Consider the following 13,376-nt stretch of genomic DNA (forward strand, 5'->3'; position numbering starts at 1 on the left):
TGTCTCCCCTCCCCGAAGAGGCAGAGGTAGCAGCTGAGGGGCCCTAAGCAGCTTAGGCAGGTGGGCCGGGCCCCCCACGCCTTCCGCGGCACCACGCCGGGCCGTTCTGCGGGGGGGTGGGCGAGGCAGAGCCGTAGGTCCACTCGGGGTCCCCGTCCCAGCTTTCCGTCGACCCCCGCAGCTGGACGAGCCCTGGCCCCGCTGGTTGCCCTCGCTCTGCCCTGGCGCGCAGGGGGTTAAGGGCTGCCGCGGGCGGGCGGGCGCGGCCCGGCAGGGAGGGGGTTAAGTGCCTGGCTGCTGCGGAGGCTGCCACTCGGCTCCGCGGCTCGCTTGGAGTCGGAGCCGCTCCAGCGGGAAGATGGCGACGGAGGGAGGGAGCGGGCAGCCCGGCTCCGGCGGCCAGGAGGAACCGGCGGGAACGGTAACTAGGCTGCGGGGACAGGGCGGCAATAGGGGCTCCGGCCGGGGCGGCGCTGGGCTGCGGGTCGCCTCGCAGTGCTACCAACGGGGGCGTGGAGCTCCCCGCGGTGGTTACCCGCCCTGCAGCCGGGCGCCCGGGCTGTAGCGGCCCGCGCTCTGCTCGGGGGCACCGGGGCTCTCGGAGCCCGCCCGGACCGGGGGACGCCGGGCGGGAATTTGCGGGGCTCCTGTTGTGGCAGCGCCTGTGTGGGCGGGAGCTGGCGGCGCGGGGTGGTGAGCTGCTCTGACCCGGTGCCGGTGAGCGGGCCGGTGCTGCTCGCTACGGCCAGGTCCCCGAGCAGCCCCTCGCGGCTCCGTCCCGGGGGTCGCGGTTTTCATACCGGGCAGGCTCGCGTCTTGGGGGTTTCTCGGATGGCTGAGGGCTGTGTGCTTTATGCTGGATCCAGAGCCTGTGTGAGGCAAAAGCTGCGTGGTGGGGGGAGCAGGACGCAGCGCTTGATGCCAAGGCAGATTCATTTGCCTTGCTTCAAACGCTTTCAATAGGAAAGAATTGTCCCCGCTTAAAGAGCCAAGCCGGAGCTTTCCTTTCATGCTGACACACGCTATATCGGGGTTAAAAATCCCCGAATGACAGGCGGCTTTGCCGTCTTCTCTCTCTAGTTATGCTGATCAGTCTAACACGGTTAGACTGTTTTTTTTTTTTTTTTTTTCTGTTGTGGCTGTTTCTCTTGGTTTTCTAACATACTGAAATCTATGGAGTCAATTTCTAGGGCATATGCCTGGGGATTTAAACCTGTAACTCCCATTAGTACAAATAAGAATTGCAGGGCAAAATCTACAATCGATTTGTACCCCTAAAAGTTGTAAACATTAAATTTTCACTATGAGAAAATACATTGCTTAGCATATCAAAGCCCTTACATTTTACTTTTTTTTTTTTTTTATTGGATCTCTTGTGAGGGCATTGACCCAAGACTAGAAAAGAGCACGTTTTTCTGTGAAACTGCTTACAAAATTGTATATTAAATATTCCCTACATGTTTTTAATATCTTGCTGTATTTGTTTTTCAAATGAAAAATCTTTATGGACTCCATCCTAGGATTTGAATGGTGCTTCTGAAAATAACTTTTGCAAGATGTCAGTCCATAATATAACTAGTGTGTCAAACAAGTCTAAGTATTTTCAAATTAATATCCATAAAACTGTTCTGAATTGATATTGGCATACTATTGAGTCCTTTAAAGGGAACTTAAACTTAACTCAAGTTTATAGCTCTTATTTTAAATGTAAAAACTAAGACTAGTACGACACTACAAAAATTTCTACAATAGCATTTAAATATTCCAGTTAAAATAATTGTTTTTAAACAATTAAACTTTGTTTAAATACTGCAACATTAAGAGGCTCAAAATGATGATAAAGAAGTGTGTAACTGGCTTCATTAATTTTCATTGATTAAGCTGCCAAATGCAAAAAGTAAACACTATAGTGATAAGTAAACATTTTTAAACATTGTTGGTTTTAGAAACTTCAAGTAATTTAAATAATGTAGGCAAACACTTCTACTTGTTCAAGCATTGGCATATTTAGCCATCTAAGTAAATGAACTGTTTTTTAAAAAATACTGAGCAAAACTCAGGCCATATACTTTGATTCCTAAATATTGTTTTAGTAGCCTAACCTTGGGCATCCATTTAGTGAAAACTCTTATTTTTAATTTGCCAATTATACTTCAGATGTTTAAATGCCTTGTCCTCTGTTTTTCCTCAAACTATATTATAAACTTTGTATTTATGAGTATGTTTCACTTCCTTGTAGCTCAATCCAAAATAATTTTCCAATAGAACAAAACCACTGTGTGTGTGTGTGTGTGTGTGTGGAAATATATTGGCGTGAGTAGTTTTTAAAAGGGCTACTACAAGTAAAATTATTAGTTCTCTTCTAAATAAAAAAAGAGAGATCAGTGTTTTGGGGTTATTGCCAGGACACAGGATTAATTAATAGCTTGAAGTTCAGCAAGATTTCCAGTGGAGTTTTTTAAATTTTGGTTCAATGTTTTGTTTGGTGGTTGGAATCTTGAAAGCATAGATAATGCAATGAATGATTTAGAGCGAGTGATAGTAGTTATACAATAGTGTTCTTCTATACTTAAATAGCATCTAATACTGTCAACAGTTTTGCTAGACTACTCTTCACTTTTGTAGGTATCTGATGCTAAATAGTTATCCTGATGTCTCGGTACAACACTGAAAAAAAATAATTTTTTAGCTGCTGGCTGTTCTTGGAAAACTTACAGAATAGTATGGAAAAGATGGTCCTACTTTTTTATTGTTCAAGGAATTTGACTGAAAGAGTGGAGTATTTTTTAATGTGCTGTAGTTGGGAATGAAGCCAACATTCTTGTCATTCTGAGTGGTTTTCCCCCCCACCCCCGATCTAAATGCTGCAGCTGGTATGCCCAAAAAAAAAAAAAAAAATACTGGGTCTACCCGTTGTTGTCATGGTAATAATGACTGTGGAAAACTGGGGGAGAGTGTATCTGAGTCTGTTCTCACACCTGTGTATCAGGAATGACTGCAGTAAAGTCGGTGGAGTTGCATGAGCATAAAGCCATTGTAATTTAGAATAGAATGTGGCAATGGTTTTAAAAATATTAAAATACCCTGGGATGACTTCCATATTCATGATACCGACTGATAATGATGCTATTAGCAAAAAGGAATGATACACTTGATATTTTGGGGGCAGCAACCTGCAGTGCCGTGAAAGCTGGTTTGACAAATGTGGTGGTCTAACAGTATGTTTAAAGAGGACACTGTGCAAAGCCTGTATCTTTCTAACAGCTCTGTTTGTTAACATTACCCAGTAAAATATTGCTTTTTCAGTTGTGGTGGACTACCAACTGTAGAAATGGTAATCCACAATTTGGCTAAATGTGGGAACTCTTTGTAAAGCTCTGCATAAAGTACATATAGAATGGAATATTGACATGATTTGAAGTCTGTGGAAGTTTTGCTGCTCATGTCAACAGATCCACAATTTCACCAGTAGTGTTAAGTGCAATTCTACAATGATCAGTCTTTATTATGGCTCCTTAATATTTGTTTTCTTTCAGTAACTCTGTATTCCTGATTTAATAACAGGAACTCCCTAGAATCACGGCAAAGAGCCTTAGATGGTGGTACGATATTTTAGACCCAAAACTGATAAGGAAAGCTCAAGGTACCAACAACTACTTAAAAAACCCCCTATGGTCAGAAAGGTTAAGGACAATAAGAAGGAATCTTTTTTTTTTTTTTTTTTTTTTTAAATATAGAGTTGGTAAGACAACTCCCACCTGTTTATGCTCTGTGTGTGTGTGTGTGTGTGTGTGTGTGTGTGTATATATATATCTCCTCAATATATGTTCCATTCTATATGCATCTGAAGAAGTGGGCTGTAGCCCACGAAAGCTTATGCTCTAATAAATTTGTTAGTCTCTAAGGTGCCACAAGTACTCCTGTTCTTCTTTTTATTGGGAACAAACTAAATCTTATCAGTGGTCTAGGTCTGATACTGGACAAACGTGGTAATTATCAGTCATGATTTATTAAAGCTAAATTTCTGTTTTGTCTTTGTAAAGAAGCAGGATGATGTATTCATATCTTAGAGCAATAATGAAATTCTTCCTATTACATCAGTAACTAGTGAGGATGTTAAATATTAAAGTGACTATTAAAGTTAAACATTTTTGAATCTGCAGGACTGCATATCTCAACGAAGAGCAGTAAAAGAATTGGCTGAGGAGCTCTCTGAGCCATTAGTATTGTGTGTGCGGTGTTTTTCTTATTTAAAAAAAAAAACACCCAAAACTTGTAACACAGTAGAAGTTCCAAGCGGACTAGGAAAACTAATGTTGCAGCAATATTTTAAAAAGATAAATGAGATGACCCAGGAAACTATAGATCAATTAACCTGATACTGATCCCCAGCAAAATCAAGGGAAGACTGATATGGGCTGCTATTGATAAAGAATTAAGACAATACCAAAGTGATATATGCCATCATGTGCCAGCAATGCCCCTTTGCCATATACATTGGCCAAACTGGACAGTCTCTATGCAAAAGAATAAATGGACACAAATCTGAAATCAGGAATCATAACATTCAAAAACCAGTGGGAGAATACTTCAACCTCTCTAACCATCGGTGACAGACTTGAAGTTGGCAATTTTGCAACAAAAAAACTTCAAAAACAGACTCCAAAGAGAGACTGTTGAACTTGAATTAATATGCAAATTAGATACAATTAACTTAGGTTTGAACAGAGACTGGGAATGGTTGGGTCATTACACTAATTGAATCTATTTCCCCACGTTAAAATATCCTCACACCTTCTATGGGTCATCTCGATTATCACTGCAAAGGTTTTTTTTTTTTTCTCTCTCCTGCGGATGATAGCTCATCTCAGTTGATTGGCCTCTTACAGTTGGTATGGCTACTTCCACCCTTTCATGTTCTCTGTATGTATAAATATCTTCTTTCTGTGTGTTCCATTCTATGCATCCGATGAAGTGGGCTGGAGCCCACGAAAGCTTATGCTCAAATAAATTTGTTAGTTTCTAAGGTGCCACAAATACTCCTGTTTAGCATAAATTATGCTATTGTCTTATCAACTTGGTTTTATGGGAAATAAGTCTTGTCAAACTTTAATTGGATCACAAGAATGGTTTCTGTAGGTAACCGTGACATAATATACTTAGATATATAAAAAAGCATTATACAAAATACAGTCTCAGTTAAATGGATCAAAACCAGATAGATCACAAAGTAATTGTAAATGGGGAAACATCCCATTATTGGGGTATTTCTAGTGGGGTCTGACAGGAATCTGTTCTTGGCTCCATGCTATCTAATATCTTTATCCATAATTTGGAAGAAAATATGCAATAACTGATGGGAAAATTTCCAGAAGACTTCAACCACTTCTAATACTAAATAATGACTAGGACAGATCAGTTATCCAGACTGTCCTGCCTCACTTTAAAAGCTTACCTCACTTGAAGCATGTTTTAACACCACCAAATGCAATGGCATAACATGGGAACAAAGAATGCAGATCATACTTCTAAGATGAGTGACTGTATCCTGCAAAATAGTGATTCTGAAAATGACATATGGGTCTTGGTAGATAACCAACTGAACATGAGCGCCCAGTACAGTGCTATTGCTTAGGGGGAAGATATGATTCATGGATATATAAGCAGGGGAATGTCAAGTAGGAGTAGGGAGGGGTAATACCTTTGTACACTGCCTTAGTGAGACCATTACTGGCATAATGTGTCCAGTTGTAGTGACAACACTTCAAAGAAGATGTTGACAAATTGGAAAGCAATCGGAAAAGAGCTCAAACACGCCTTGTAGAGAGAGACTAAAGAAGCTCAATCTACTTACCTTATCCAAGAGAAGGTAAAGTGATGATTTGATCAGTTTACCAGTATCTACATGAGGAAGAAATTTCTGATGGTAGATGGATCTTTTAATCTCTCATTAGAGGGCATAATGAGATCCAGTGGTTGAAGGCTGAAGCTAGAAAAAATCATACAGATGTTCTCTGACTTACGCAAGTGTTCTGTTCTGGAACACCTTGCGTAAGTCGGAAACGTATACCCAACCCTTACGCCAGAAAAACAAACAAATTCTAGCTTACGGAACTTTTTCTGTAAGTGCGGATTTGCATAAGTTGCGTTTGCGTAACCTGGGGAGGGGGGCGGTGGGAGCATCTGTACAAGAAATAAGGCACATTCTTAACAATGAGGGTAATTGACGATTGAAACTTCAACACATTCCCAGGTTTTTCCAATAACTTGCAGTCTTTTAAAGAAAGAGATCCAGTCTTTATTTAATGAAAGCTATAGCTCAAACAGAAGTTATGAGCTTGATCCAAAAATTGGAGAAAGATTGTTTTGGTTTGTTTATACAGGAGATCAGACTAGATGATCATCATAATGGTCCCTCTTGTCCTTAAAAATCTCTGAATTAAAATTAATCATATATGTAGGTGTTTGCAGAATTGAGCCTTACAAGCACTTTAAGTTTTATATGTTGGTAGTATGAATTAAAAATTTAGAACTGGTTGAAAAATATAGAATTTCTTCATGAGATTTTTCTACAACTCTTTTCATTGAAACATAGAAATTTTTGATATTTCCATCACTAAATTTGTCAAAACAACCTTATTTTGGGGGCCTCTGTTCTTCCCTTCTCCCCCACCTCCAAAATTGAAACTTTGAAAGATTTAAAACTGTTCTAAAAGTAAGGTTGAGACTACCTTTGAGCAGGGGGTTGGACTAGATCTCCTGAGGTCCATTCCAACCATGATATTCTAAGATACCATCTGCCAGGCAAATTGGATAACTGAAACCTCCAATAACTACAGAAACAGAACATAGGGTAACTTTAAACACTTGTAACTGTTCTACATCTAATCATCTAGTGTTGTTTGCCTTAGAAATTAGTCATTTTTAATGTAATTTTTAGTTACAAACTGGATTAGCATTGCATGTAAACTAATTGGTGTAAACATGGTCATTAAAGAATAGTTTCATATAGGGTTACCATACGTCCGTTTTTTCCCGGCATGTCTGGCTTTTTGGTAATCAAACCCCCGTCCGGGGGGGGGGGGGGGGGAATTGCCAAAAAGCCGAACATGTCTGGGGAAAATACCAACTGGGCACTCCCCCCTCCCGCGGCTGCTGTGCTCCTCCCCTGACTTTTCGGCTCTGTTTAAGATCCGAGCTGCCTGAACGCTACTGGCTTCGGGCAGCCCCCATGCCTCCGGACCCTGCGCCACTGGAGCAGAGCAGCTGGAGCCCGGAAGGGGAAGTGCCCGGCCAGTGGCTGGGGTCCGAAGGCAAGGCGGCTGCCCGAAGCCGGTAGCGCTCCTGCAGCTCGGCTCTTAAACAGAGCCGAAAAGTCAGGGGAGGAGCACAGCAGCTGGATCCCGGGAGGGGAAGTCCCCGGCCAGGGGTGCTGGGTCTGGAGGCATGGGGGCTGCCCTAAGCCCAGGCGCTACCGGCTTCACGGTTTGCTGGGCAGCCTCCAGACCCTGTACCCCCGGCTGGGCGCTTCCCCTCCCGGGCTCCAGCTGTGCTGGGGAAGTGCTGGCCAGGGGCGCAGGGTCTGGAGGCTGCCTGGCAAACCATGAAGCCGGTAGCACTTGGGCAGCCCTTTCCGCATGGCTGGGAGGGAGGAGGGGGAGTTAGAGTGGGGACTTTGGGAAGGGGCGGAGTTGGGGCGGGGCTGGGGTTGGGGTTGGGAAAGGGGCGGGGCCAGGGCCCTGTGGAGTGTCCTCTTTTTAAATATGGTAACCCTAGTTTCATAAAAATGTTTCTCAGTTATGAGAACCTCTTTGGCTACATAGGTAGTTTTGAAGATAAATCTTTCTGCTGTTTTGCATTTTTTGGCTTTGATTTATTGAAAATACATACTTCAAACTCTGTGTACATTATAAAACACACATTTGTTTACCCACCTTGTCCCTCTAATCAATTTAGTAGTCAGTGTGTTTAAAACAAACAAAACCCCAATCCCCCAGTATTTGAGTAAAACACCACCCACTTAAGCAAAAGTACAAATGAGCAAATAAACCCTGAAAATTAAACTCAGACCGTGGGACCCTGAAAGACTTAAATGTGCTTAATTTTGTGCACTAAGAGTGGTTGAGTGTAAAGCTGCCAATTAATTGCAGTTAACTCATGTGATTAACTCAAAATATTTTTGGATGTTTTCTACATTTCCAAATATATTGATTTCAATTATAACACAGAATACAAAGTGTACAGTGCTCACTTTATATTTTTGATTTCAAATATTTGCATTGTAAAAAACAAGAAATAGTATTTTCAATTCACCTAATATCAGTACTGTAGTGCAATCTCTTTATCATGAAAGTTGAACTTACAAATGTCAAATTGTTTTATTTTTTGAATGGAGTTTTTTTGTATATAATTTGAAATTTGTAAGTTCAATTTTCATGATAGAGATTGCACTACAGTACTGATATTAAGTGAATTGAAAATACTACTTTTTTTTTACAGTATATATATTTTTTCAAATACTTGCAAGGTGAGCACTGTACACTTTGTATTCAGTGTTGTAATTGAAATGAGTATATTTGGAAATGTAGAAAAATACAATACCATTTAAATATTTTTGGATTATTTAACAGTGCAACTAATCACAATTTTTTTTAATTGCTTGACAGTCCTAGTTGATTGACTTCAGTGGGATTCCTCACTGTGTATAAGGTTAAGTACATGTATAAGTATCTGCAGGATCAGTGTCTCCATATCTATCAGACTGATGAATAAGGAAGCAAATTCCACAGTTAATCTCCCCCTGGTTTTCTCAAATCTCCCTGAACTCAGATTTTATGTCTGTTAGCAAGAGCCTTCCAGTTGATCTGAAGTGAGCACTTGAATGCTGTTTCTGGGTCACCTGCTCCTCCCTCAAAACCAGGGCTGGCTCTAGATTTTTTGCCGCCCCAAGCAAAAAAATTTTTGGCTGCCCCCTGTCCCAGCCCTGGGCTCCTCACTGCACCCCCCTGCTGCCCCAGCTCTGGGCTCTCCCTACCTCCCCACCATTGCCCCACCCCAGCCTTGGGCTCCCCTCTCTTCTCTTCCCTCCCCCCCCCCCCACCTGCACCCTCCTGCTGCCGCAGCCCTGGGTTACTGGTAACTCGCTCCCAGGGCAGGTCATTCAGCAGGAATTTTAGGTGTGCACAGAACACAGACAGGATTGGTTCCCATATGGTTACAGAACTGCAGTAAAGTGGAACAATTTTCAGCCTCTGTGATTGGAGGATATCTGGATGCATATTATAAGACTGTCCTACATAAATGAGAAAAAGTTGGTGCCTTTATTATTCTTTTGTTCCACTCTTTCTTTCTATGGGGAATTTACCAATGCAATATCACAAAACAAACACAAAAAAAGGCAATGGCTGTTGAAAATAACAATTCCAGTCCTAATAACCACTGGGAAGCATTTCTTGCTCAATTTTATCCTACTTTTTCTATAGTGAGTTACAGTGGATCAGTATATTTGATTTGGGAGAAATGAAGTAACAGCCACCCAAACTGAGACTGAGCGCTCCTTAATTTTGAGGTGTTCAAATCTGGAAGGTGGGTGGGAGGGGGCCTGTGGCTCCTCAGGGGAGCACGGCAGCATGTATGCAGCAGTGTGAAGCCAGACGCTGGTCTGAGTGGCATGGTAAGGGGGCTGGGGGGTTGGAGAAGGGGTAGGGAGTTCTGGGGGGGCAGTCAAGGGACAGTTGGATAGGCATGGGAGTCCCAGGGATTTGTCAAGGGACAGGTAGGGGGTGGGGTCTGGGGTGAGGGGAATCTCAGGAGGGGGCAGTTGGGGACAAGGAGAAGGGAGGCTTAGATAGGGGGTGGGGTCCCAGGAGGGGGTGATCAGGGAGCAGGGGGGTTGGATGGGTTGGGGTTTCTGTGTGGGGCAGTTGGAGGGAGTGGATGGTGGCAGGGAGGGGCTACCCTCCCTGTGGAGGGAGGGTAGCCCTATTTTTATTTTATTTTTTTTTAATCTTAAAATATGGTATCCCTACCTTCCCAGTGCAGCTCTCCATTCACAGCAGGCTGCAGCATAAGGTCTCAGTTTCCTCACTCCCTCCCCCTCTTTCCTGTTGGTAGTGGCCAAGGGAATGCTGGGAAATGTAGTTCTTTCCCTGCTCCAGGGCTGGCTCTATAGGCAGGGAGCTAACCAAGGAACTACAGCTCCCAGGGCCCCCTGTTGGTTCTCAGCTCCCATGCTGGATCCCTGCCGCCCCCGCAAATGGGCTGCCCCAAGCACCTGCTTGCTTTGCTGGTGCCTAGAGCCGCCCCTGCTCAAAACATCTCTGGAGTGAAGTGTCACCAGTGCCTGTCCAACCCCTCCTCCCCACAAATGAATTCAGGATTTTGGAATGTCCTCCTCTCTGAGCAGCATCCATCAGTTTCGGGTGATGGGGAGAAGCACCAGAGTCCTTTTCATATGTCATAACTAGGGCCCTACCAAAATCACGGTCCACTTTGGTCAATTTCATGGTCCTAGGATTTTAAAAACCATAAATTTCATAATTTCAGCTATTTAAATCTGAAATTTCACTGTAATGTAATTGTAGGGGTCCTGACCCAAAAAAGGATTTGTGGAAGGGGGGCGTCAAGTTTAGTGTGTGTGGTAGCACTACCCTTACTTCTGTGCTACTGGTGGTGGCGGTGCTACCTTCAGAGCTGGGCAGCTGGAGAGCGGTGGTTGCTGGCCGGGATCCCAGCTCTGAAGGCAGAGCCGGCAGCAGTGCAGAAGTAAGGGTGGCATGGTATGGTATTGCCATCCTTCTGCTCTGCTACTGCTGTGGTGCTGCCGTCAGAGCTGAGCACTCAGCCAATAACCGCCGCTCTCCAGCTGCCAGCTCTGAAGGCAGTGAAGTAAGGGTGCAATACCATGACCCCCAAAATACCCTTGTGACCCCCCCGGCAATACCCTTTTGGGTCAGGACCCCAAAGTTAAGAAACGCTGGTCTCCCTGTAAAATCTGTGTAGTGTATAGGGTAAAAGCACCCAAAAGATCAGATTTCAGAGTCCGTGACGCATTTTTCATGGCCATGTATTTGGTAGGGCCCTACATACAATAGGAAATAAGACTAGTACCTCCTAACCAAACACTCCTCTGTGGATAAGAGAAAATCAAAGATTCTGATTAAAGCTTCTGATTTTGTTTGACTGTTGGTAGTGCTTCTGCCTTGATCTGTGAGGATGCAGGTTAGCAATTAGGCTGTACTAATGTTCGAGATGGGCACCCAGCAAATTGGGTGGGGCTGAGCTAATTAGTTGTGTGGTTTAATGATTCTGTATCAGCTGCTAGGCAACACTAAATCTTGCAGAATTGGATTTTAAAAAATGACATGGCATTTGGGAACACTCAGACTCCATCTGAACAGACTTCTGACAAATTTAGTTTGAGGCAGAGGAATAAGAATTTTCCTCTGTTTGGGTCTTGTATGCTAAATTTCATCCTGGAGCAACATATTCATACATCTCTGTTGTAAAACTAGTATGGCGGAATGGCTGTTACAGGCTCAGTGCTAGAAGTATTGTAACTAAGTCTCAGGACACATGAATGGAGAGCCACTAATGTAGAATATATTGGCTGGCATGAAAACAAACTATTGTCCTGTTGATTATAATGTCCAATGCTCGAGGCTCAGTATATTAGGGAGGCTGCTTTTTCAGCCTGAAAGGCAATAGTTTTCACTAAGCAATTTTATTTGTATTAATACAATCATTCACAAATCAGAAAAAAGCAATTGTACTGCTTGCTCCTTGCCTGCCCAACTCCTTCCCTTTTTTTCCTCAATACTGCCAATTTCTCCACCACCTCCTGTCCACTTCTTATCTATCTTATAAACAGAAGCAGGATTGTGAGTACTGGTGCTTATAGGTATATAACTGTTCAGGTAACTGCAACAGCTACTCTGAGGCAAAACAAGAACCTAAGCAAGTCTATTATGGTGAAGACATCCTGCTTCCAAGAAGTGGCAGGCAGGATTTTTTTTTTTTTTTTTAAATCTGATTATGCTGTCAACTAACATGAGAGAGTCTGGGAAATGCATGGATTTATTTATCTAGTCTAGTAGCCCTGGCGTGGCCAACTGGATTGCATGCTGGCCATTGAGGGGTGTAAAATATTGTACATGAATAAGTTGAGTGGATGGCCCACTTATTTAATAATATAAAAGACCAAGTCAAGAGTAGTGTTACAGATCTGGTGCAATACTGTACAGAAAAGATTTTAGTGTAATTATAAAGAGATGCAATTGGGTCAAGCAATTCTCTTATTTTATAAATCCAAAGCCAGGGAATATTCTTTTTCCCCCTGCCTTCCAAATATCTGAGCTGCTTTTTCTCTTGCACCACTTGCATCTTATTTTTTTTTTAAACTTCAAACCCCAAAATTCTACAACAAGCCGCTTTTGCCAATTCTGAATTTTTTTTAAATATTTCAAATGTAAAATATAACCATATAAAACAGTGGTTCTCAAACTTTTATACTGGTGACCCTTTCACATAGCAAGCCTCTGAATGAGACATCCCACTCCCCTTATAAATTAAGAACACTTTTTAAAATACATTTAACACCATTATAAATGCTGGGTGCAAAGTGGGATTTGGGTGCAGGCTGACAGCTCATGGACCCCCATATAATAACCTCATGACCCCCTGAAGGGTCCCAAACCCCAGTGTGAGAACCCCTGATATAAATAAATAAATAAATTTAAATTAATGGAGATATCCCATCTCCTAGAACTGGAAGGGACCTTGAAAGGTCATCGAGTCCAGCCCCCTGCCTTATCTAGCAGGACCAAGTACTGATTTTTCCCCAGATCCCCCAAGTGGCCCCCTCAAGGATTGAACTCACAACCCTGGGTTTAGCAGGCCAATGCTCAAACCACTGAGCTATCTCTCCCCCCATACTGTACTTGTATTTGTTGTCGTATTGGCAATTCAGGATTCAATTATCAAGAAAAACTTGACAGGCCAGTAGTCCAATATAGTTAAGAAGATAAGGATTTTAATCCTTAATCATCTCCTTCCTCTAAGAATAAAAAAGCTTTCAGAATAAAACACTGCAGAAAATTACTTAAGAAATAGGTTCTGGCTCTTTTTGCTTGTGTATTATTGTAGCTAAACTTAATTTAATATGACCAGCAGACCCTCTTAATCACCCATTGCTGCTACCATATTTATGCTCTGGTTCATGTCATGAAAGGATTTACTTTATAAAAAAAAAAAAAAAAAAAAGTACATCACCTGATCAGGTCCCCATTTAAAATGCTCCTAATTGCATCCTTGGTGTTGAATAGATTTTCACTTATGTCTCTGGCTCAACTCTGGTCAAGGACTAGGGTGGATAAAAA

The 13,376-nt window shown here is 42.6% G+C and overlaps 1 protein-coding gene across 1 annotated transcript in view; it reads left to right on the forward strand.

Moving 5' to 3' along the window:
• The first annotated feature begins 331 nt into the window (after window positions 1–331).
• CTTNBP2 (cortactin binding protein 2) overlaps window positions 332–13,376 on the forward strand; it is a 193,730-nt gene continuing 180,685 nt past the window's right edge. Inside the window, 1 exon segment of the mRNA XM_054023582.1 lies at window positions 332–421. Coding sequence (XP_053879557.1) covers window positions 359–421 — 63 coding nt within the window. The 5' untranslated portion in view covers window positions 332–358.

This window comes from Malaclemys terrapin, chromosome 1 (assembly GCF_027887155.1).
Source record: "Malaclemys terrapin pileata isolate rMalTer1 chromosome 1, rMalTer1.hap1, whole genome shotgun sequence".
Lineage (NCBI taxonomy): Eukaryota > Metazoa > Chordata > Testudines > Emydidae > Malaclemys > Malaclemys terrapin.